The 25,571-nt window shown below is 43.7% G+C and overlaps 1 protein-coding gene and 1 pseudogene across 3 annotated transcripts in view; one reads left to right on the plus strand and one right to left on the minus strand.

The window, feature by feature from the left end:
* PIK3AP1 (phosphoinositide-3-kinase adaptor protein 1) overlaps positions 1-25,571 on the plus strand; it is a 114,818-nt gene that overhangs the window by 42,181 nt on the left and 47,066 nt on the right. For all 3 annotated transcript variants that reach the window (XM_081551125.1, XM_081551128.1, XM_081551131.1), the window contains exons 3-7: positions 14,226-14,365; positions 17,215-17,359; positions 19,112-19,254; positions 19,771-19,903; positions 22,541-22,737. In XM_081551125.1, coding sequence (XP_081407251.1) covers positions 14,226-14,365; positions 17,215-17,359; positions 19,112-19,254; positions 19,771-19,903; positions 22,541-22,737 — 758 coding nt within the window. The remainder of the gene's footprint in view (positions 1-14,225; positions 14,366-17,214; positions 17,360-19,111; positions 19,255-19,770; positions 19,904-22,540; positions 22,738-25,571) is intronic.
* Positions 10,835-11,185, minus strand: LOC145538235 (large ribosomal subunit protein eL31 pseudogene; annotated as a pseudogene).

Genomic DNA, 25,571 nt, shown 5'->3' on the forward strand with positions numbered 1-25,571 from the left:
TTTGAGGACCTTGAGGAGGGCCAGGGGAATTGCCTGGTGAATGAAGGAAAAACGATTGCTTGTCTGTGTGAGCTGGAAAAGACTGGGGTTGATGTACAGTAGATTGCTGATCCAGAACCCTCTACCAAGTGCTGGGAAGCCATTGATGTGTGGTGAAACCCGACAGCCTAGGGGATCTGCAGCTAGCACGGACCACTGGATGGCAGAGCAGGTCGGATATGACAGGTGAGCCAGCCTGTGCGGGGATCAGCAGCATCGACTGCCTCAGGAAGTCAGTGTGGACTTATAGGAGGAGCAGGTCCATCCTTCCTTCTCCTTTCTACTTCTTTCTCCTTATTTCCAGAGAGGTAGAGAGGCCGCCATGAGTTCATTTAAAGTCTGGGTCAGGGCTCTGTCCATAGGGCTCTCTCTGCCTTACCTTTTTGGCATCATGAGGATGATGATGATGAAGGTGTCAAGGACAACAATTGATGTCACTGTGACGAATTCACACTAGCACCACTAAATAATCATCACCTCCTCCCCATACCCCAACCAGTGCCAGTAAGACCTGTGGTGAGTAAGAGTCTGGCATTCCACTGAGTCCTCCTAACATCGTTCTGATTGATGACTGTATATGACTTAAGGGGGTAGCTGGTGACTTGCTAGTTGGGTATACTTACTATGTTTGGGGCTTTTTAAGTGAAAACGGTTAGTTGGACGGGAAATTCGATACCTATTAAACGAGGTGGGTGAAAAGCGGGGAAGAAAGACCCATAGGTGATGACTAAAAAGAAAAAGCAGTCTTGATGTTTGTCAGGAAGCTGCAAAGAGGTGGGGTTGTTGAAACTCAAGATCTGAGTCCCACCACTGCCAGACTCTCACCTCCCCCCAAGAACCCACACGCTTTTTGCAGTGGAACAGAAGCTCCTTCATTGGGATCCACACATTTGGAATCTGGGGACAAGGCCAGGACTGAAGTCCCCTTTTGTACTAAGGACATAGCACTAGCAATGACACTGATTTTTTAAGCTTATAGCTAGTGTAAACAAGATAAACAGTAGGAGAAATGTTTCGTCTACTTAAGAACCCTTTTTCTAAGCATTTTGTGAACCGTGCTTGTGGTATGCTTTCAGACATTGGGTTAATTATAGCATCTTATTTGCTCATGAAAGCAGGTAGAGCAGGATGTTGGCTTGGTAACACTTTGTTAGCCACTGGTTCATGTTGTTTTACAGATTTAAAGGCACTGCTTGCTCAAGGTGTGATGAGTGGTCAGCTGCTCCACTTCTCCATTCTGACTAAAATTAAGAAAAGAGCTGACATACTCTGCTTGTGTGTCTGGAGTTATTTAAAAAACAAGCAAAGAAAATTCTTAAACTTTCAGAAGAGTGAAAGCATGGTTTGGGAATTCCCTGACAGTGCAGTGGTTAGGACTCTGCACTTCCACTGCAGTGGGCCTGAGTTCATTCCTGGTTGGGGAACTAAAATCCCACAAGCCACGTGGCACAGCTAAAACAAAAAAACAAAACAAAAAAACCTATGGTTTTAATCTGTATTTTACAGAATTTCCTTTTCTCAGGAATACTATTTACTGACAGGTCTTCATTGTGCAGACCAAAGTGCTAACATGGCGTTTGGGATTCCTTTTCTGTCCTCTCGCCCATCACCCTCCCTCCCCACTTCATACAGAAGGTGCCTCTCCCCCTTGCTTCCTGTGGTCCACGCACATCATTTGCTCTCATGCCTTTGTGTCCTTAAGCTTGCCTTTACCTCTGCCAGGATAATCTTTCCAGCCCCATGTCCACATTCTCTGTGCCTTTCAAGGCCCTATTTGTCACATCTTTGGGGAGACCCTTCTTTGATCCTCTAGTGGCCATAAACTGTGTTTTATAAATCCCTGCTTGTCCATTTGAAGTTATTCCTGTTCTCTTTTGTCTCTGAAAGGTGGAGAGAACCTGTTTCTCTCCTCTGTGGTCCCTCCACTTTCAGTGAAGCTGAAATGTTCTCACTGTGACATTTCCTGGGAGGCCTAGGCTAGGGTTTGAATATTTGTTATTCATTGAAAGGCATTGGATGTTTGTTGAAGGAATAAAGGAATGAATTACTAGTTATTTTATTAATTTAAATGGACAATATGCTTTTTTCATCAAAAGAGTAATCCCAGCACCCAAATGCTGTTTGCTTTGGTTAAAGTAAATTAACTTCTTCATCCTTCAGGAGTTTTTTCTCAACTTCTCTAAATTTCTGTTACGTTTTTTCATGTGCCAGCATTTTTATAAACAGCTGGAAACACAGCTCACTTTATTTAGTTGTATTTATGGTTTCATAATGCTTCCTGGTATCACATAGTTCTCTCAGTTTTTTCATGTGGAGCCTTATTTTCCCAGTTCAGCTGCCACCTCCTTAAGGCCAATGCTTTCCAGGTATACTCTTGGGAACCCCTGTGGCATCCTTGTCATGCATATTCAGTGGATACTTGCTTGGTGATTAGGAAGTTCAGGCTTCAGAACATTGTATGTTGGACTTTGAGAAATAGCTGTTTTGTGATTTCATCATCGTGGTTTAGATAGGATGGATGAGTGTCAGAACCGCTGAGAAATTTCATCCTGAGTGGAGAAGTCTCTGGAAGTTTGTCCAGACTTCAGACAACTCTCTAGACCCTTGCCCCATCTATGTGGTGTTTAAATTTGGGCCCTGACCTGGGATACAAATGCAGAGGGAACATGGCTCCTTTTCCTTCATGGGCCACGCTACTTAGGTTATTTGACTATTCATTTTTGCTTTCTTCCAAGAACCTTTGAATCATCTTCACTCTTTCTTTCATCAGACACAGTGGAACCCTGAGCACAAAGTGATGGTGTCCTAATTCATATCAGCCTAGAGACACCCATGAGCCCCTGACTGGCCCCAACAACCACTTCTATTTCATCCCATTTTCGGCTCAATTGGTAGAAAGCTCTTAATTCTCAGCTGAAATTTATCTCCTTAGTTTCCTTCTTTGTTCACTTTTTTTTCCTTGTCATCTAAAACTTGGAGAAAATAATTTGGCATGTTAATGCTACAGGCCGTTTTCCTGCTTTCCCAGCTTCACTTTACCTTGTTCTAAAATCACTAATAAATTTAATTTGACAAAATGAAAGCAGTATAGCATAATTCAGCTTTTCCCAAACTTCGGTCGCTTGAGAATCCTCAACATGGGTTTTTTTTGTTTTTTTTTTAACAGCTTTTTGAGATATAATTTATACACCATATAATTTATCCATATGCTGCTGCTGCTGCTAAGTCGCTACAGTCGTGTCCGACTCTGTGTGACCCCATAGACGGCAGCCCACCAGGCTCCCCCATCCCTGGGATTCTCCAGGCAAGAACACTGGAGTAGGTTGCCATTTCCTTCTCCAATGCATGAAAGTGAAAAGTGAAAGTGAAGTCGCTCAGTTGTGTCCAACTCTTAGTGACCTCATGGACTGTAGCCTACCAGGCTCCTCCATCCATGGGATTTTCCAGGCAAGAGTACTGGAGTGGGGTGCCATAGCCTTCTCCAAATTTATCCATTTAGAGTGTGCAATTCAGTGATTTGGGGGTATATTGCATTATCAATTTTTAAAAAAATTGTGACAATATATATAACATAATATTCGCCATTTTAGCCAATTTTAAATTACAATTTGGCAGCATTAATTACATTCACAATGTGCAACCATCACCAGTATCTATTTCCAGATTTTTCCATGGTACTTTTAACAATACTTTCTTTAAGTCAATTCCTGTTTTTTCATGTAAATAAATTTATTTTAAAAGGAAAGTTTGCTGCTGTAAATTAAAAATCAATATCTCTGGATATAAACAAGGTAACTATAAAAATAAAGACAATAAAGACAGAACAGTGATATTAAATTCTACTACCACTAATGCCTGCAGAAGCCTATGGGCTTAGTGCCTTGTTCTCTCCGTGGTTCAGAGGGAGGTAAGCATGTTAAGGAGAAGTTAAAGACATCCTCTTACCAAACTGAGCCTTTCTTCTTGATATAAGTGAGATTGAAAGGGTTGAAAGGGGACTGCTTTCTTACATGTGGCTCACTGTCAGCACATGTTTGCTGTACACTTTGAAATCAGCTCCTGTGTACCGGTCACATGGTCCCCAGTGTGGGAGACACTATCAGAGTGCATGAGAGCATGGATCTGGGGGTTAACTTTCTATACAGCATGCACTGTGTGACTTGGACAGTTTATTTCAATTTTGGTGCCCTGGTTTTTTCATCTGTGAAATGGGCAGAATTATTCTAATCTATTAGTTGTGATCAAATAGAATCTTTTATGTCAAGGGTTTTGCCTGGTTCCTGGCCTATAGTAAATGCTCAACAATGGCATTTGTGGTCATTTGAAGGATGATACTTGTTTATGGTGGAGTTTCTCTGGTGGCTCAGTAGTAAATGAACCTACCTGCCAATGCAGGAGACATAGGTTTGATCCCTGGGTCAGGAAGACCCCCTGGAGAAGGAAATGGCAACCTACTCCAATATTCTTGCCTCGGAAATCCCACGGACAGAGGAGTCTGGCGGCAACAGTCCATGGGGTCGCAAAGAGTCAGACACACTTATCGACCAAACAACAACCACCTGTCTATGGTCCTTTCCCCAAAGCTTAGCATTACCTTACAGGAGAAGTGAGCTTGTATATTCCGGGAAGGGAGTGGGGAGAAAATGTTTCAAGATCAGCAAACATCATTCTCTGCCTGTCCTCACCCTCCCTGTCCCTCAGACTATTAAAAAATTGTCCCGATGGAGCGCCAGACAATGTACAGGAAAGAAGCAGTCAGCCCTGTGGTCTGAAAACTTGTTTGGAAACTGAGACCATGCAGCTTTGGGCAGAGGCCCCTGGAGCACACGGAACCCTGACTGGTTCAGCTGGAATTCAGCGTCTTCTGACTTAAACTCTCCCCTCGGACGTGGCTGTTGGCCCTGTTGGTGGGTCATGACACACCTAACCAAGGCAGCATAATTCAGAACAAGGCAGGCCCACCAGGTGTTGGTAAACAAAAGCTCATGTCATGTCTCTTGAGCTACAGTCAGAACCTCAGACCAGGAATAGCAAGTGATGCTTCTTCCTGCCCTCGTCCACATCCACAGAGAAGGCAGGGCACAGTCACCTCTGTGCAAACTCCCACGCTGCCCCTTGCTTACCTCTGGCACAGCCTGGGCTGGGTTACTTCAATCCTTCAGGCACCGTGTTTCCATCTATAAAATAGGAATAGGTTGTTGATTTCTATCTCACAGGGTGGATGTAAGAATTAAATGAGATTGTCTAGTAAGGTAGTCCGGAGAAGGCAATGGCACCCCACTCCAGTACTCTTGCCTGGAAAATCCCATGGACGGAGGAGCCTGGTAGGCTACAGTCCATGGGGTCGCTAAGAGTCGGACATGACTGAGCGACTTCACTTTCACTTTTCCCTTTCATGCACTGGAGAAGGAAATGGCAACCCACTCCAGTATTCTTGCCTGGAGAATCCCAGGGATGGCGGAGCCTGGTGGGCTGCCGTCTATGGGGTCGCACAAAGTCGGACACGACTGAAGCGACTTAGCAGCAGTAGCAGCAGTAAGGTAGTCACCATAATATTCAATGAATGATAACTTTTATTGTTATCATTGTTAGTAATATTTAGTCTGTCACCCAGCCCTCTTATTAAAATATTGAATAAATGGTAACTTTTACTGTTATCAATATTAATAATAGTCACCAGCCTTCTTACCTAGTATGAGCTTGTCCAGGTGGCTTGGTGTGACTCCAAGTACATGAAGTGAAAGTGAAAGTGTTAGTCGCTCAGTCATGTCCAACTCTTCACGACCCTTTGAACTGTAGCCTGCCAGGCTCCTCTGTCTATGGAATTCTCCAGGCAAGAATACTGGAGTGGGGAGCTATTCCCTTCTCTAGAGGATCTTCCTGACCCAGGGTTCGAAACCCAGTTTCCTGCATTGCAGGCAGATTCTTTACCATCTGAGCCACCAGGAAAGCCCCAGATCCAAATACATACACATACGCAGTTCATTTAAAATTAATAGTTTCTTTAGACTCAAATAATGTTAAATAACTATTTAGACTCCCTTATAAAGGAAAAAAAATTATGAACCTTTAGTGTGATAGGTTATTTTGATGTTGTTCAAATATGTATAAACATATTCAACTCCTAATGCTTATTGTTTTTTTCCCAACTCCAAAAGCAAAACAAACGAACCATATTTACACAGTACATTATGAAATAAATACAGGGCAAACTGACTACATTTGTTTTGTCATAGATCATGGTCATTTTCTGAAACAGCATCATGAACGTGACACGAGGCTCTGGTGCTTGCTGATTCTGCCAAAGGGCCTTGTACAGCTCCCCCATATTATTGAGGGTCTTGTCTCCCACCACATTACTCAATGTGAAGTGGTGTGTGGGGAAACCTTCTTGTGTTCACTTGGCACAAATGCCTCATGTACATGTCATCCTGCCCCTGTCTTCTTTCCTCATTAGCCCCTGACAGTCAGCTTAGCATGACCTGGCTGTAAAATGATTACACACATACATACACACACACGCACGCACATGTGGGCACCACAATCCTGTGGCTGGGCCCAATTGTTATTATTATTTTAACATTTGTTGATTGCTTGTACCAGATCTTAGTTGCGGCATGTGGGATCTTTGATCTTCATTGTGGCATGCAGGAACTTTAGTTGTGGCATGCAAACTCTTAGTTGTGGCATGTGGGACCTAGTTCCCTGACAAGGGAGCCCCCTGCATTGGGAATGCAGAGTCTTAGCCACTGGACCGCCAGGGAACCATTTATAATGTGGTCACCTGGATAATCTGGAATGTCTTTGCATCACAGTTTAAAGGCACTGTCATCTAAATGAAAAGTCCAAGCACTAATTCTCGTAAGGACTGTACCTGAGGACTTTTGGCAGATACCAGTTTTGAGAAACATTGATTCACACCTTACCTAGATCCCCAAAATGTTTGAAGCAACCTCCAAAATTAAACACAATATAAAAAAGAGAAATGGCAAGAGCAAGACCTGGATGAAAGTGTTAACAGTGGTTAAGAACCAGAATGGAAACTGAGCTACCTGGCAGCAAGGGCAGAAAATGAAACACACCATGTTAGCTTGTGCTGCTGAGAGAAAGCAGGCAAGTTCTCTGGAGAGACAGACTTTCTGCCACTGAATTCGAGGAGTGTTTTGCCATGTGGGTCCTTCATAAATGAGCTAGATACACAAAATCTTTTTCTATAATTTTTCCATGGTTTCTCCAGGCCTCATAAAAGCTGAGAGCAATATTGTTAAATTTTAAAGCAATAAGGACACTATTTTTGGTGTTAGTTCTGGAAGGTCTTGTAGGTCTTCATAGAACTGTTCAACTTCAGCTTCTTTGGCATTAGTGGTTGGGGCATAGACTTGGATTACTGTGTGTTGAATGATTTGCCTTGGAAACGAACTGAGATCATTCTGTCATTTTTGAGACTGCATCAAAGTACTGCATTTCAGACTCTTTTGTTGACTATAAGGGCTAGTCCATTTTCTTCTAAGGGATTCTTGCCACAGTGGTACATACAAAGGTCATCTGAATTGAATTCGCCCATTCCCACCCATTTTAGTTCACTGATTCCCAAAATGTTGATGTTCATAAACTCCAGGAGACAGTGAAAGACAAGGGAAGCCTGGCATGCTGCAGTCCATGGGGTCACAAAGAGTCAGATATGACTTAGTGACTGAACAAGGATACTGGTGTCTTGATAATATCTTAACTGGGGAGGATCCTTGGGGTTTTCAGTGTTTTGTTTTCACTCAAACATTTATTTATTTGAGTCTCAGGACAGTAAGGATAGTGTTATCGTCAATGCGGGGAGGGAGTGAGAAGAATTTAAATGTGTAAGTGGGAAACTTTGGTGCCATCTCACTCTTTCAGGTGGGTTTCAATGGTGCTTTTGTCTGGGTTGGTATTTTCTTCAAAGGAAACTCTGAATCTGCCGAAGTGGTTGGACTCTGACCCAGTCCACAGTGGGCTGGGAAGAGGCCGATGTGGCTGAAGAAATGAAAGTGATGCTCAACTGGCGCCACCAGAACTGCCCTGCAGAGTGAATGGCATCCTGCCTGACTTCTTGAAATGAATTAGCCTCCAGTAGCTCGTTCATTTCAGGTGACTAAATGAATAGACCTACTAGAAGGAGTTGTTTCTAAGGCTGACCTGAACACTGGAGAATATCTGCCACATACTGTACTATTAGGACCAATCTCATCATAAATGATGCCAAACTGATGAAGTGATTAGTCAAAAGACTTAGCTGCTACTTTTCTCTCTGCCCATCTTCACCTCTCCCCATTATCAAAGTGCTTTCTCACTGTGGAGAATATGAAAATGTATGAACGGTTGGAAGGTAGAAAAGATGGAGGGAAGGGTCATGCACAGTTTATCCACACATTTTCTTTTTTAAAAAAATTAATGTATTTATTTTAATTGGAAACCAATTATTTTACAATATTGTGGTGGTTTTTGCCATAGAAACAGCCACGGTATCTACACATTTTTTTTCTTCTGACTTTTTTTTTCTTTTTCAATTTTCGGTTGCGCTGGGTCTTTGTTGCTGTGTGAGAGCTTTCTCTAGTTGCAGAGAGCAGAGGCTACTCTCTAGTTGCAGTGTGCGCGCTTATCATTGTGGTGGCTTCTCCTGCTGCAGAACATAGGCTCTACAACCTGCAGGCTTCAGTCGTTGCAGCCAGACTCAGTAGCTGGGGCACACCATCCCAGTTGGAGGGCTTCCCTGGTGACTCAGACGGTAGAAAGCCTACAATGTGAGAAACCGGGTTCGTTCCCTGGGTTGGGAAGATCCCCTGGAGAAGGAAATGGCAACCTACACCAGTACTCTTGCCTGGAAAATCCCATGGACGGAGAAGCAATCTTCCTGGACCAGGGATTAAATCTGTGTCCCCTGCAATGGCAGGCAGATTCCCACCCATTGTACCACTGGGGAAGTCCTCTTCTGACCTTTTAAAATGCATTTTCCTTTATATAACTGGTATCTTATACTCTGAGATGTATGATTTTACATTCTGCTTTTTTTGCTTAACATGTCATAGACTTTTACTTAAAATAATATTTAGAGTGAATACACTTTTAATATTCTTTTATCAGACATGTTGTTCTTTGTTTCTCAGAGATACAAAGAATGATTTAGCAGACATCTTGGTTCATTATCTTTGTCTATATTTTGAACATTTATTTTCCTACCTTAAGAGAGATTTCTAGAAGTAGAATTGTGTGGCCAAAGACACGAACATTGTAAAGACTTGCTTTCTCTCTGTATATGGTCACATGGCTTTCCAGAGTGTGCCAGTTTATACTTTCTTCAGCAACCAGTAAGAGTACCTGTCCTACCTCACCTTCAAATATTTCCTAATTGGAAAAAGGTAAAATAACACTATATTATTTTTATTTGCATTTCTATGATGATTAGTAATAATGAATGATTTAATTTTTCTGAATGGGGAGGTAAGTTTTGTTTCTTCCTTTGTGAATCATCTACCTATTTGGCTTTAGGTATTTTTAAAGAGATTTCTATGATCTCTTCATATATTAAGGAGATTGTCCCCTTGGCGTATTTATTTCAAATTTTCAACCAGTTTGTGGTTTGCCATTGAATTTTTGGTAACAGCTTTATTGATATATAATTCACATAGCACACAATTTACCCATTTAGAGTATACAGTTCTATGATCTTCTTTGTATCTTCACAGACCAGTTCAACTGTCACTATGATCAATTCTAGAATATTTTCATCACCTCAAAAAGAAACTTCACATCCTTTAGCTGTTATCTCCCCACCCCTTCCCAAGAATTTCCAGCCCTAATACTAGTCTATTTTCTGTTTCTATGGATGTGATGATTCTGGACATATCGTATGTTTGAAATCATGTGATATGTGATCTTTTGTGGCGGGCTTCTTTCACTCAGCATAACGTTTTCAACATTCACCTATGTTGTAACATGTATTAGTATTTTATTCTTTTTTGTGGTGAATAATTTGTCAATCCATCCATCAAAGAATGGATAATTGGGTTGTTTCCACCTTTGACTATTATGACTAATGCTGCTAAAGCATTACAATTTTATTTTTAATTAACTTTGTTTACCTAAGTTTTAAATTAATGTCATCAATGCTATTGCTTGTTTCAATTGTATTTCTTCAGTTGTTTTTAAGATAAACAAATCTTTTCTCAAAACAATGATAAAATTTTCGCCCATGTTTTGATATACTTTAATCTTTTTAAAATTTGTTTTATTGTTCATTTCCATCTATAATCCATCTAAATTTTCTTTTGGAGTGTATAAGAATTAAGATTCTAAACAATCTCTCTGTCCCTCCGCTGCTGCTGCTAAATCGCTTCAGTCGTGTCCGACTCTGTGTGACCCCATAGACGGCAGCCCACCAGGCTCCCTCGTCCCTGGGATTCTCCAGGCAAGAACACTGGAGTGGGTTGCCATTTCCTTCTCCAATGCATGAAAGTGAAAAGTGAAAGTGAAGTCGCTCAGTTGTGTCCGACTCTTAGCGACCCCATGGACTGAAGCCTACCAGGCTCCTCCATCCATGGAATTTTCAAGGCAAAAGAGTACTGGAGTGGGGTGCCATTGCCTTCTCCGCTCTGTCCCTCTATGTCCATCCCATATAGCTAAATTTTTTCAGCACCGCCTGCTGAGTCATCCTTTTCACCAACCATTTTCTTTATTCTGTACTGATTTTTAATGCTTTCTTTATCACATATTTAGGTGTTTTTGTTTTTGATTTTTTTTTGGCAGATCAATAACTTTTGGACAATTAGCAGTTAATTTTCATCCACATTAGATTTTTGAAAGTTGTGACAGGCACATAGGTAACCAACATATGGTTTGTTTGGTGAATGATTTCTGACAAGTGCACACGAATAAGGTATGGGACATTCCTTATTCCTTTGGCTCAGACAGGGTTGTTGAGCTTTATGTCAATGTGCGCACCTAGGGTTCCCATATCCTTCATGGCAAATTTCTAGATTTCTCTGAGTGCCCAAGGGGCACACTTCTTGAAACCCACTCCAAGGATGAGCTTGTGAATATTGATAGTGTATTCTTTGGTCACTCCGTTGATGGCAGGTCAGCCCTTCTTCTCGCCGCCCTTCTTAGCGGGAGCCATCCTGCATGGGTGGGGTTGGAAAGAAAGTGCAAGGGATTGTCACACATTAAGTTTCTGTGAGAATGAAACTTGGTTTGGGAGTTGTTTATTGTATTTAATTGCTCTGTTAAATTTTTTTATACATTTAATATAAAATAAGACTATCCTTTATTGTTTTTGTAAACTTTAGTAGGGGACAGAAAACCTATATAAATGGAATTTTTCTAGATAGGAAACACTGTGGCAACTACAATTTAAAATTGAGCGCAGGGAGGGTGTGTGGCCTGTATTTTACATTTTATTTGAAAGTCAGAAAAATTTGTTATTATTGTTTTAGTCAAATTTTATACTTATTTTGAACAGTTTTGTTAGTTTATATATTTTCTGTAAAAATTATATTGAAATTAAAAAAAAAGTATTAGCAACAAGTTTTCACATCAGTATGTTTCTAAAATTTTCTCCATGTTTGTTGTTATCATCTCTTTCTTGTTTGGCTTATTTCTATTTCTCTATTCTTTTCTTGGTTGTATTTATTAGAGCTTTAATTCTTTGGCCAGCCAACTAACTGGGTAAGTAATTTGGGAGAAATGAAGAGATTTTCTTTTTTGAAGCAATAGACCGTACTGTGCGTCTATCCTAAGGCAATTATATCTATACAGTAAATTAGAATAGGTAGTTGGCAAAAGTTGGTACCCACTCAGGGTAGTAGCTAAACAATTCTAGACCCATAAGTAGTTCCAGGGGGTTTCTTGCAGTTTTAAGTGACTGATGAATGTTGTAAGTCAATGAGGTTATTTTCTCATCCAGGAAGAACTATAGAAATGAAAAAGTGACATGTTCAGGCATCGAATGATACAAAACTAAAGCTTGATGTGGTGTTATATAGTTATTAACAGGAAGAGTATTAATCGTCCCTGATTTTTCGGCTCTTTCTTTCACAAGTTCCCGTGCTGGGTGGGAGTGTGCCTGGGTAGCATGTGTAGCTCTGTGCATGGGGATGGGCCCTGGCCATTTTAATAGTGACCGGTCAAGGAGAAGGGCTTCCCTCATAGTTAAGTTGGTAAAGAATCTGCCTGCAATGCAGGAGACCCCAGTTCGATTTCTGGGTCAGGAAGTTCCGCTGGAGCAGGGATAGGCTACCCACACCAGTATTCTTGTGCTTCCCTTGTGACTCAGCTGGTGAAGAATCCGCCTGCAATACAGGAGACCTGGGTTCGATCCCTGGGTTGGGAAGATCCCGTGGAGAAGGGAAAGGCTACCCACTCCAGTACTCTGGCTTCAAGAATTCCATGGATCATATAGTTCATGGGGTCGCAAAGAGTCGGACATAACTGAGCGACTTTCGCTTTTCACTTTCAAGGAGAAAATGTTGTGGAGAAGGGCAGATCCAGTGGAGAAAATGTCAGCCTTCCCTTAATTTGGCTTGGACGGCATGGAGGTGGGAAGACTACTGCACTTAGCCTTTGCAAAGGGGTCGAGGGGCATTGGTCATTAGCGCTGACTGAGAGGGGAGTCAGTAGGCCTGAAAGGAAAGGAGAGATAGAGGAGATTATGGCTCTGGTGCAGAGTGAGAACCAGTATCTGTCTCCCTGGGACTCAGCACTAACTTCTGCCTGGATTCCCATTGTGCTAACAAGGTCAGAGACCAGGCAGCACTCAGCCCCGCCTTCTGGACTAGTGCGTCTTGGATGAAATCAGAGAGGGACCAAGCAGCAGGAGTACCTGCCTGGAGCTTTTAAGTTGCATATCTGGGAGGCCTTGGGCCCTCCCCTGGCCTGGACAGGTTCTGGAGACCCTTGCCTCACAGTTACAGCCTTAGGACAAGGTGGCGATTGGTTCCCTGCACCTGCTGTGGCACCTCAGCCTTCATGGTGGTGGGAGAACAGCCCTTCCCTGGCATGACCTGGGATCTAGAGAGCAAGCCTGTGTTACAGCTTTCTTTGGGGACATATCGGTGGCCTGATCTGCCACCCTAGCTTTCTCCCAGGGCGGATGTCACTCCTTCCATGGGAGGCCAGCCTGCCAGAAGCAGCCAAATTAACCTCTCTCCAGCCCTTCTAGAAGATGGGCTCTCTGAAGGCAGGATGGGTGTTTGGTTCACACTCGTGTCCTCATAGCAACTAGCACAGTTGGCTGGCTCGGTCGGTGGTTTAGAAATGGAGAAGAACAAGCCTGAGGAAGGGACTAGATGGACCTTCCGGTTCCTCGCAGCCATTCTTAACCATTTTGTTCCTCTTTGAGGATCTGATGGAGCTCTGGACTGTCTCCAGAGAAGTTTAGGCAAATACATACACACGTGCACACACACAGAGAATCTTGCACACAGGCACCCTATCAGTTGTTGAGCCCCGGTTAAAAGCCCCTGCTTTAGAGCTCTGGTAGGTTGCATGTACTCCATCTCAGCATCATCCCATTCCATGCCATGCTCTATCTGCATAGCCCTGCTCACCTGCTCCGAGTCCAAGCATGCTCCAATCTTCCCACGGCAGGAGTGCTGGCTGTGGTACTGATTTGGGACCCAGTGACACTCTAAGGTTCGTTGAAATCGATTGCCTTTTACCACTGCCCTGGAGGGAGTAGGCTGGCTAGTCATGACCTTGAGGAATAATGACTTCCTGGAAAGCACAGGTTTTACCTGATATTCAAAAGATGGCCTTTAAGTGGACAGCCTATTCTTGACACCCTTCCCCTTGAGGAGAAGGGGCCTCTTTCCTCACAGTCACCAAAGCCAGCCCTGCAAGAAGTCCAGACGTGAAGCCTGCAGAAGTCTGTTGTTTGCGACCAGACCTGCCAGCCTCAGACAGCAGCTTGCCCCAGATGTCTTGGCCTTTCTCTCCACCATCATCTTCCTGCTGTCACCCTATCCTCGTGGCCTCCATGGGGGTTGACTTTTCCCCAGTTGGTCCTCTTTCATGATTTCCTGAGTCACTCCCTTCAGCTTGTATTTGTTTGACATTCAGAGCCATTTCCTATTTGGTAACATTTGGGGTTTTAATGGGGGTGGGACATGCCCAGCTCCGCTTCCTTTTCTTTCCATTCAGCTATGTTCTCTGTGCCGTAGATTCTGGCTGCGACTCAGTCACTGACACCGAGACCGAGGACGAGAAGGTCCTTCCCTACTCAAAGCAGCAGAGCCTGCCGCCGCTGGAGACTCCGCCTGGGAACCTGATGGTGGTGCAGCCAGAGCGCATCCGCTGTGGGGTAGGCACCCCTGGGGCTGGTGGATGGATGTCGGAGCACGGGCTTCGGGGCTTTTCAGTGGATGTAGCAAAGGGAGCGGTATTCTCCTGTCACACTTTTGTGTAATCCCAGCTTTCTTGTAGGGCTTCCATATACATTAGCCACCCTGGGACCCCCAGTGCCTGGGCCCTGGACGTGCCTCACTCCTTTAAGTCAAAGGGAGAAGAGCCCAGGAATGTATGTGTCATCAATCCAAGACATTAAGTTCATGAGACAAAAACTTAGAATGTGTTGAAGACCAGCAGACATGAACATTACAGTACACTATATGCCAACCCTGGAGTTAGAAGCCTGGGTCTGGTCCTTCCAGCCCAGCGCTGGGCATTTTGACAGCTTGCTTCTCTGTCAGCTGGCCCCTTGTATGGTCCAAAAGTGCCTCAAAGCTTGATGGCTGAAACTTGCTGGCCAGTATCACTTGCAAAAGGAAGAAACTTAATGCCTGAGCATAACATAACTAACATTTTCAGCGGTAGGACCCACGTTAAGAGATGACTTGAATGTGATAACCAACTGATGAGCCACTGTCATTTAGAATCCTCCCACAGTATTGATAGTTTTTCATTATCTTTCCTTTTCTGATGAAAAATGTGTAATATTGGTTCAGAGCAGTGAAATGCTTTCTTGTGGGTAGGAGCCTGTGCTAAGTTTGCCACTGTGGGCTCCTGGAGGCAGGAGGGCGGAAGGACCATGGAAATGGGAAGTCTTAGCTTCCCTGCACTTCTGAGTGGCTTTCTGTGCAGCCTGAGACCACGAGACATTGGGCAAGGACGCCCTCCATGGGGGTTGCAAGCTGCTCCTTCGGACTGGATTGAACTCATAGATGTGTTTGGTTTGTACTGCCCAGCGTTTTAAAAATTAGGCATGAAAATCTGTTTCCAGATTCCTTTGGATCAGAATCTGGCAATAACCAGGTCTGAGATGAGCAGCTGGGCCATTAGATGCATCCCTGGTTCTCATCAATCTCTTTTCTTTGTACCTACTTCACTCCTTTTCCTGACCAGCCAGGCTTTGTGGTGGGCATGCAGTTTCTAGTCTCCCTATACTCTTTCCTGCCTTCCCCATGCCCCTCTCACCCTGACATCAGGCTGGAGACTGTGAGGAGGATTTGGAACTGAAGGATAATGCCCCACCCATACCTTCCTGGTTTTCCAGGCTTTGGCTCCTTCTCCTGTGCTGGCTCCCATTGACCCAGGATTCTCTCTGCTGCCTGCTCCAGGTCTCTGGATCCCAGGGCAGCTGGGCTGGAGTTGGGTCATGACTGTCAAGGGGAGGACACACACATTTTCACTGGCTCCCCACTCTCCTTGGGAGAAGGAGCAGGTTGGACAGGGCTGGACCCGCAGTGGGAGACAGATCCACCACAAACACACTCACATTCACCCTCAACAGCCTCTGTGAGCCAGGACCACAGCCCCCCTCCTACCTGCTCTGGAATCAAGAGTGGCCCTTGTCACAAAGGCCTACTCTAAAGGCTTGATAGCAGAATTTTACAATGAACATCTGGGGATTAGATATGGCCATAAATTTCTCCTTTTCCTGTTTTTTGGACAGCCTGTCCTTTCTAGTTCAATGTCTTAAGAACTTAACCAGCATAACCATCACAGTAAAATAGATAATTCCATTTGGCAGGTTTGGCAAGAGATCTCAAAACAATATAAAACTGCACTCAGGTTGCTCAATGCCTTGGGAAAATTAAACCTCCAATCAGTTATTTTTGGCCATCTGAGTAGAGCATAAATTCCAAAACTCAAGAATTCTTCCGTAAATCAGTGCCTCTTGCTCTGTAAGGCTGAGTCACCCAGGGGTCTTGGTAAAATGCAGACTCCGGTGTGGTGTCTGGTGGGTCCAGGCAGGGCTTGAGATTCTGCATTTCTAACAAGCTTCCATGGATACCAATGCTGTTGGTCCCTTTGCCTCACTTTGGGTACCAAGGCTGATCTAGAATCAGTTCAGTTCAGTTGCTCAGTCATGTCTGAGTCTTTGCCACACCATGGACTGCAGCACGCCAGGCTTCCCTGTCCATCACCAACTCCCGGAGCTTGCTCAAACTCCTGTCCATTGAGTCGGTGATGCCATCCAACCATCTCATCCTCTGTTGTCCCCTTCTCCTCTCACCTTCAATCTTTCCCAGCATCAGGGTCTTTTCCAGTAGTTGTGTATGGATGTGAGAGTTGGACTATAAAGAAAGCTGAGCGCCGAAGAATTGACGCTTTTGAACTGTGGTGTTGGAGAAGACTCTTGAGAGACCCTTGGACTGCAGGGAGGTCCAACCAGTCCATCCTAAAGGAAATCAGTCCTGAATATTCATTGGAAGGACTGATGCTGAAGCTGAAACTCCAATACTTTGGCCACCTGATTTGAAGAACCGACTCATTGGAAAAGACCCTGATCTAGAATACTGCTTCTCAAACGATCTGTGGTGAAGAACTTTTTTAAAATGTTGTTCTTTCAAGTTTCCAATTCTGCCATGGACCAATACTTTAATAATGTACAACAAAAAAGAAATGCTATAAAAAAAGTATATAAAAAGACATATAAAATACCAGCCCCAGGTTTTAAAATTATTGTTAGGTGTGACAGACATAAGATGATCAAATTGCTATTCAGGGTTATAAATGTTCACTCTTGGGCTTTGTAACTGGTCTTTTGGGACCTGTGACAAGCAGTCACTGCCTGGCACTGGACTGCAGACCCCACCCTACTCTGGAGCAGCTTTACTGGGGAGAGCTGGGGCTCCAAAAGCCAGGATGACCCTCTGGCTCAGCACCCAACAGGAGGGAGAAGGAACAATGACTGGTCTCCCATTCCAGGCAGAAACCACTGTCTACGTCATCGTGAGATGTAAGTTGGATGAGAAGGTGACAACAGAAGCCGAATTTTCTCATGAGGATTCTCCCTCGATAAGGGTGGAAGCCAAGCTGGAGAATGAGTACACCGTTTCCGTGAAAGCTCCCAGTAAGTAGCCCCATTGACCTCCAGAAATTAGGCCTCATGTGAAGAGGCCCCTTCTCTCTTTACCTTGTTGACCCCTATCTTTATCAGTCATTGAGAAAAGTGACAACCAAGATTTGGATTGGTTGTCATATTCTCTTGAAAGGAAAAAGAAGTTGTAGAAGCATACATGTGTGATGGGGAGGAAATGGATATATTACAATGTTTACAAAGTTAATGTATTAACATTTTTTAAAATTAGAGAAAAATAGGAAAAGTAGGGATAAAGTCATCTGACACCCTACCACTAGGTCTTCTTTGCCTTTGTTCCTAATTTTTAAAAACATAGTTGTTCCAATAGTATCTATTACCTTATATTCTGGTTTTCTTTATGTAATCTTAATTTATCCTGTCTCCATCCTTTTACCACTGTAGTATTACATGGACTTTAAAACTCTCAATTTTATAATTTTTTTTATTACAAAAGTAATGTGTGCTCAATATAGAAAACTTGGAGAATACAGTAACCATAAAAGAAAGTAGGTGGAAAATTACCCATATGCTCCCAAAGGAAATCACTGGTTTCTGTATTTTCCCACATCTGTGTACATAACTTTGTCTTGCAACCAACTTTCGTTACCTGAAAATACACTGTGAATATTTTCCCATGTTAGTAAATATTCTTTTGACAAAATGATGCTTAATGGTTGCAAGGTAATCCAATGTGTAAATGTACCATATTTTATAAAACTAGTCCCTTGTATTGGACCTATATCTTAAAACCATAATTTTTAAAGCTATATAATACTCAGCTGAATAGAAATATCTTTTAATTTTTCATTTCCTCATTGTTGCCCATTTATGTCATTTTTGATTTCTTATTGTCTTCTTGTTATTTTAAATGATGATGTATTGAGCATCTTTATGCATGCAGATTTTGTTTCTTTTGTGTTTAGCATAGTGTCCTCGAGATGGAATTCCTCAAACATTGGGCATTTTTAAGGGTCCTGAAAGACGATGCTTAGTTGCTTTATGGAATATTACTACTGTCAAGTTTATCTGCTATCTCATCACCAACACTTGTCACTTTGAATATTTTTGCTAATTTAATATGTTTCTAAAAAGTAGTCCATTGTTTTAATTTGTCTTTCTTTGATTACTAGCAAGGTTAAATATTTTTCCACGTTCTCTACTTGTCACATTTCCTCTTTTGTGAATCGAATCTTTGTGGTTGGTGTATTTTTAATTTTTTCTTTCCCCCTCAAAACCTCTTCCTGTGGCGTAGAAGAGAGAGCACTCAAAGAAAGCACGCAGTAATGACGGCCGCACAGCAAGTGAATCAGTTCTCCTGGTGTGATGGGTGGAAGCGCAGAGTCCCACCGCCAGCACCCCCCCTGCCTCTGGTGACCACTGGCCAGCATCTCTCCCGCCTCTGGTGACCACTGGCCTTTATATAAAGTGCTTTAAATTCAGCTCTTCTTCCTGTCTATTGTGACTCGGGGCCTGCAGTAGTGAGTAAAGCAGATGAAAATCTTCAAAAAGTTAAATTGCAGACCCAGTGCGGATAATCCCTCTGACACAGAGCTCTCCTGTGAGTCTGCTCACTGCTTCTTCTGCTCTGTTCCTCACTTCCCAACCCTGCAGTTCACCTCCAAGCCCTTTCTTCCAGTCCCCAATTCATTTCTTCACCGTTTTAAGTAATCCAGGAACACTTTCCCCTGTACTCTTAAAAAAAAAAAAAAAAAAAAGCCTTATAGTATCTTTTCTTCCATCCAGACCTTTCATCTGGGAATGTTTCTCTGAAGATATATTCTGGGGACTTATTGGTGTGTGACACCATTATCAGCTATTATACTGACATGGAGGAAATTGGGAATTTATTGTCCAATGCTGCAAATCCTGTGGAGTTCATGTGTCAGGTAAGGACGATGAAAGGACCCCAGAGTTTTCTGTACCCATCATTTCTGCTCCTGGTTCACAATTTGAAATCTGTTGGGTGGGAGATTGTTGTTGTTGTTCAGTTGCTCAGTCAGACTGTGGCACGCCAGACTTCCCTGTCCTTCACCATCTCCCAGAGCTTGCTCAAACTCATGTCCATTGAGTCGGTGATGACATCCAACAATCTTCATCCAACCCCTTCTCCTCCTGACCGCAATCTTTCCCAGCATCAGGGTCTTTTCCATTGAGTTGGCTCTTCGCATCAGGTAGCCAAAGTATTGGAGTTCCAGCTTCAGCATCAGTCCTTTCAATGAATATTCAGGGTTGATTCCCTTTAGGATTGACTGATTTGATCTCCTTGTTGTCCAAGGGACTCTCAAGAGTCTTCTCCAATGCCACAGTTCGAAAGCATCAATTAAGGCACAAAGATGTAACAGTATGAAAAGGGTGGGAGATAGCTGGATTTAAAATCTGTCCATCTTCACTTTTGTATCTAGGCCTTTAAAATTGTGCCCTACAACACGGAGACCCTTGATAAACTGCTAACGGAGTCCCTGAAGAACAACATTCCTGCAAGTGGGCTGCACCTCTTTGGAATCAACCAGCTGGAAGAAGAAGACATGATGACAAGTAAGTCGACAGTCAAAACTCAAGAAAAAGGCAGCAGGTTGATTTCAGTTGGTCGGTTTCAGCATGCAGTCAGCCTGTGCTCCTGTTTTCTACTGGGTCCTGCTCTTCTGTTCATCCTCTGAGAAACAGTCATTCTTCACTGGTCAGCCTGAGATTCTTCTAAATTATAAACCCAAATATCTCACTCCCTTACTAAATAACCTCTGTGGTTCCCACTTGTCTTCTAAGGTCCAAATTGCTTAACCTTTCACAAGCCCTTCCCCAGGGGCTCCTGCAGTATTTCTGCTCTCACCCCTCTCTGTTCTCTCCCTTGGCTTCTATGCTCTGCTCTACAGAAGGTGTGAGCTTCTTTTACCTAATGAAAATTCCACCCTGCCTCTTGCCACCTCAACCTATGAGAGTACAACTTCTTCCTCCCCTCCTCCTGTAGCAGCTTAGGAAGCACTTCCTCAGGTAGGTCCCACCTACATGCTGTAGGCTCCCCTAGCATGTCGGGGTCTCATACTCTTCAGCTTTGTCTGTCTTTTCTGCTGGTCTGTCAGCTGAATGAACACAGGGACTGTGCCTGGTGACTCACAGTAGACACAAAACAATTATTTGTTTGATGAGGGAGGAGCAGGCTTGTGGGCATGTGTGACTTGTTGGGAGCTGGGAGAACCACTTGCATGGGGATGGTGCACTGCACGCTGGACTGGATGCTTGTTATGGCACTTTTGTGGATGCCATTTTTCCTTCACGCTGCAGCTGCACTGTCCAGGAGGAACCCAAGTCTCTGGTTACTCACTACCTACATTTTATCCTTCCACAGCCTCTGAGAACCATAAGGATGAGGTTATATTACCTTCAATTACTACTCTTGGGGACATTTTCTTGTTGCCTCTCCCAATTTTCCTACTGTGGAATGTTCTTGCATCACTTTCAGTGGGTGTTAATATTCCCTGTTCGGGCTCAGGAGAGAATATTTCATAGCTTGACAATCATAGGCGATCCTGGGGACATTTTCAGACCTTCATTCCGAAGATTATATCCTGGTGAATAGGATGCTGGGCTTGTCTTTTTAAATTTTTTTTTAGATTTTTTTTTTGACATGGACCATTTTAAAAGTTTTTATTGAATTTGTTGCAGTATTGTTTTTGTTGTTTATGTTCTGTTTTTTTGGCTGCAAGGCATGTGGGATGTTAGCTCCCTGACCAGGGATCGAGCCCAAACCCCCTGCATTGTAAGGCAAAGTCTTAACCACTGGACCACTAGGATGTCCCTAGGTTTGTCTTATTAAAAAAATGCATATATGTATTTATATATATATACACACACACACATATATATAAGACATATGTATATATACATATATTTATCTGTTTATTTATCTATCACTTTTGGGCTTCCCTCATAGCTCAGTTGGTAAAGAATCTGCCTGCAATGCAGGAGACCCCAATTCAATTCATGGGTCAGGAAGATCTCCTGGAGAAGGGATAGGCTACCCACTCCAGTATTCTCGGGCTTCCCTTGTGGCTCAGCTGGTAAAGAATCTGCCTGCGTTGTGGGAGACCTGGGTTCGATCCCTGGGTTGGGAAGATCCCCTGGAGAAGGGAAAGGCTATCCACTCCAGTATTCTGGCCTGGAGAGTTCCATGGACTGTATAGTCCATGGGGTCACAAAGAGTCAGACATGACTGAATGACCCTCACTTTCACTTTCACTTTGGGCTTAGAAATCAACTTTTTATAAAAATAAAAAAAGATTTGTCCCCAACTTCTCAAAACAAACATGTCTATCTCCTTGGTTGAGTTTGACTTGCTGTATCACATATTAGTAGGTAGAGGGGCTCATGTGGACCAGTGACTCTCAGGAGCACTTTGTTTCTCACAAATCAGAAGGTTAATGGATATCCTGAGGTTCGTGTGCATTAATACCACCACTCAAAGCCTGTCCTCAACAAAGAGCTCACTGAAAACCATCTTGTTAATCCTCCCAGGTCCCTTTGAGATAGTCTGGAAATATTTTCTAGTTCAAAACTAAAGGTCATGGAAAGTCTAAGTAACAGCCTCAGGATTACTTGGCACATGTTATGAAACTGGGCATAAGAGCTAAGAAGATGGATATATATATATATTTTTTTTTTTTGGCCATGCCACACAGTTTGCAGGATCTTAGTTTCCTGACTAGGAATTGAACATGTGCCCACAGTGGTGAAAGCACCGAGTCCTAACCACTGGACCACCAGGGAAGTCCCAGGATTTCTTTCATTTTATCAGCATAAAGCGGTTATTTTAAAGTGTTCTGAAATTTGAAGAGATGTTCAAAACACGATCCCTGTTGTTCTTCATGGCTGCTTTTTTTTAAAAAAACCCTTAGAATATCCACATATTTTGAACTGGTGTTATTTCTCAGGATTCTCCAATCCTTTTAGAGAAAGGAGGCAGGATATTAATGATAGATTTGCTAATTAATTGACATATCATTTCTTCTGTCATCTTCTGTGGTGCCCCAGAGGAAGCCATTAGGTGTTAGGTCAGTCAGCCAAGAAGCAATGATTGAGCATCTGCCGGGTGCCACACTAGGTTTCCGGTGTCATCTCCACGAGCATGGTGCCCTGGGCTTTCTCTGATCACTTACATTTTGCTTGACAATTTTTCAGATCAAAGGGATGAAGAGCTGCCCACTTTGTTGCACTTTGCTGCCAAGTACGGACTAAAGAATCTCACTGCCTTGTTGCTCACCTGCCCGGGAGCCCTACAGGCCTACAGTGTTGCCAACAAGCATGGCCACTATCCTAACACCATCGCCGAGAAGCACGGCTTCCGGGACCTGCGGCAGTTCATCGACGAGTATGTGGTAAGGTCAAGGTGGGGGAGGCCCCGGAAATTGAAAATGCACCATGTGGTCCCCAGGGCTGCCTTTGCTCCAAAGATCTGGGTGCACTTCATCTCTAGCATGTCCTCATGTGCCTCTGCTGGCAGGGCCAGTATACGCGGGCTGAAGAGATGAGCTCTGGAGTCACACGTCGTGCATGCGTGCGTTCTAAGTCACTTCAGTCATGTCCAACTCTTTGCGACCCATGGACTGTAGCCCACCAGGTTCCTCTGTCCACGGGATTTTCCAGGCGACACCAGAGTGGGTTGCCATGCCCTCCTCCAGGGGATCTTCCCCACCCAGGATTGAACATGGGATCAAACCCGCATCTCTTAACATCTCCTGCATTGGCAGGCAGGTTCTTTACCACTAGTGTCACCTGGGAAGCCTGGAGTCACATGGACCTGGGTCCGGTTTCCTTATCAATACTTGTTAGCCACATGACTTTGGGCAAATCATGTATCTATCCTCTTTCTCTTTCAGTTTCCTAATATGCAGGAGAACAATGATAATAGTTCTACTCTTAGGATTGTTTTGAGGATAAAAAGAGATAATGTAGGTAAAACACTAAGATCCACCCTAGAAGAATTTACAGAGACATTTGTTGAGTGAATCTGCTGAGAGCAGATGCCAACTCCTCTTTCCAGATGCCCCCCACCCACCTCCAAGGCACTTGGCAGGATGTTTCCAGCTGCTTCGCCCACCATCAAGCCCAGGTTAACTGTTAAGCTTGCTTCCTTTCTTAGCACTGACCACAGTAAAACTCTGCATCTGAGGCTACAGGGGGGCCAGCCGTGAAGCCCCACCTCCTGACAACCTCTCTCTGTTTCTGAGCCTCTGCCTGTCTTCAGGTTTAACTGCTTCTCTAGTTTAGGATACACAGATCCTCCTCAATCATTGACTTGGGTGTCCTTCTTTGAGGGTAATCTCATCCCATATCTTGGCCTTGCTACATGCCCCAAAATTCCTCCCATTGTTTTAGAGGCAGATGCCCTTTGTGACTCCACCCTTTTCTGGTTTTCTTCCATTTTCATGATTCACAGCAGCAACGCGGAAATAGCTCAGCCTCTCATATGAGGCTATGACCTCAAAGGAACAATGAACACAATCCAGTCTTGTTTTCTACCTCCAGACAGGAGTGAGCCTGACACCTCCCCAGAAACTTACCTCTCTGCTCTCGACTTGACAATCTACAAGGCAATGACTCACGGAGATATATAGAGAGGCCCCCCAAATTTGGGGAGGGATTGAATATATTGAATGAATAGAATAGCATGAGTGCCTATTTGGTGTATCATTGGCATAAGTGAAGCTAAAAGGTACTTACAGTCTAGAAGCATTTACTTGGCTTCACTTTGGAGTCAAAAATGTATGAAAGGCAGTGTTTCATTTCCCTACCAATAGTTTTTGTTAAGCGCATACTGTGTTCATACTAATGACCACTATTTATTGAATTTATTTGATTGACAGATGCATTGTCTCCTTGAGTCCTCACCACTATTCTTTGAAGTTGACAGTATTGTTATCTTTCTTCAACAAAGGAGGAAAAGGGCCTCAAAAGGCAGAGTTGTTGTGCCAAGGGCCCCACACTTGTCACGGTGGAGATAGGATGTGAACCTAGTTGATGCTAAAGCTGGGGCCTGTTATCCTACTTTATGTCATAGGGACATGGAAAGATACATGTCCAGTTTGCACTGAAGTTAATCTGGTTCACATTTGTCACATCATCTTTGTTCTCAGACTACAATCACTTCAACCAATGCATCTCCAGCTTTGCCCCGCAATGGTTGTCCCTCCATGTTGTTCATGACTCCAAAGAACCATCCCATTTCCTCTTTCCACCATATCAAAACCAAAGGCCAGACTCTGAGTCTCCAACACTCCACAGCTGTCACCTGGTCCATTCTGTGGGGCTCATCAGGAAACCAACGAAGAATGTCAAGAGCAGATTAGTGCTCGTGGGGTAGTGATGGTGAAAATGAGGATTTTTGTGGGTTGATGCTGAAATAAGAATTGTGAAACACCAGAGTTTCTTACCAGGAAAAGTTGTGCAGGGGTTTCAGAGAAGTCACCTCTCTGGCTTCACCACCACCTAAAGGCAGAATGACAAAGAGGGGGGTCTCTCTGACTTCAGTGCATTTTACCCAAGACCACCTCTCCTTATGGACACAGGATTTAAAACTGAGGTGGGCACTTTGGAGAAGTGCGCTGTCAGGCACTTTGGAGCAGCCTAATGTAAGGGAGGAGAAGGCAATGGCCCCCCACTCCAGTACTCTTGCCTGGAAAATCCCATGGACGGAGGAGCCTGGTAGGCTGCAGTCCATGGGGTTGCTAAGAGTCGGACACGACTGAGCGACTTCACTTCCACTTTTCCCTTTCATGCACTGGAGAAGGAAATGGCAACCCACTCCAGTATTCTTGCCTGGAGAATCCCAGGGACGGCGGAGCCTGGTGGGCTGCCGTCTATGGGGTCGCACAGAGTCGGACACGACTGAGGCGACTTAGCAGTAGCAGCAGCAGCAATGTAAGGAACAAGGACAGGTGAACCAAGTTCCCAAGGGACTTCTGACTATGCAACTTAGCTGCAGCCCTGTTTAGCCCATTCAAATTTCCATTGGGCTAATCAGCAAAGGTTCCACCTTTGTGTGCCATTTGTTCCCATTTGAGGAACCACTAAAGTATGGTAGAAAAGTCAGAAGCCAGGATTGTGGATCCTTGAGTAAGGCACTAGATTTTTCTGAGCTTTGGTTTTCTCATCTGTGAACCAGGGGATAGAAGCAGCAGTGGAAAGGATGTCAGGAGACACTGCATAAGCA

Source organism: Giraffa tippelskirchi, chromosome 2 (assembly GCF_054371585.1).
Source record: "Giraffa tippelskirchi isolate mGirTip1 chromosome 2, T2T-mGirTip1v1.2.pri, whole genome shotgun sequence".
NCBI lineage: Eukaryota > Metazoa > Chordata > Mammalia > Artiodactyla > Giraffidae > Giraffa > Giraffa tippelskirchi.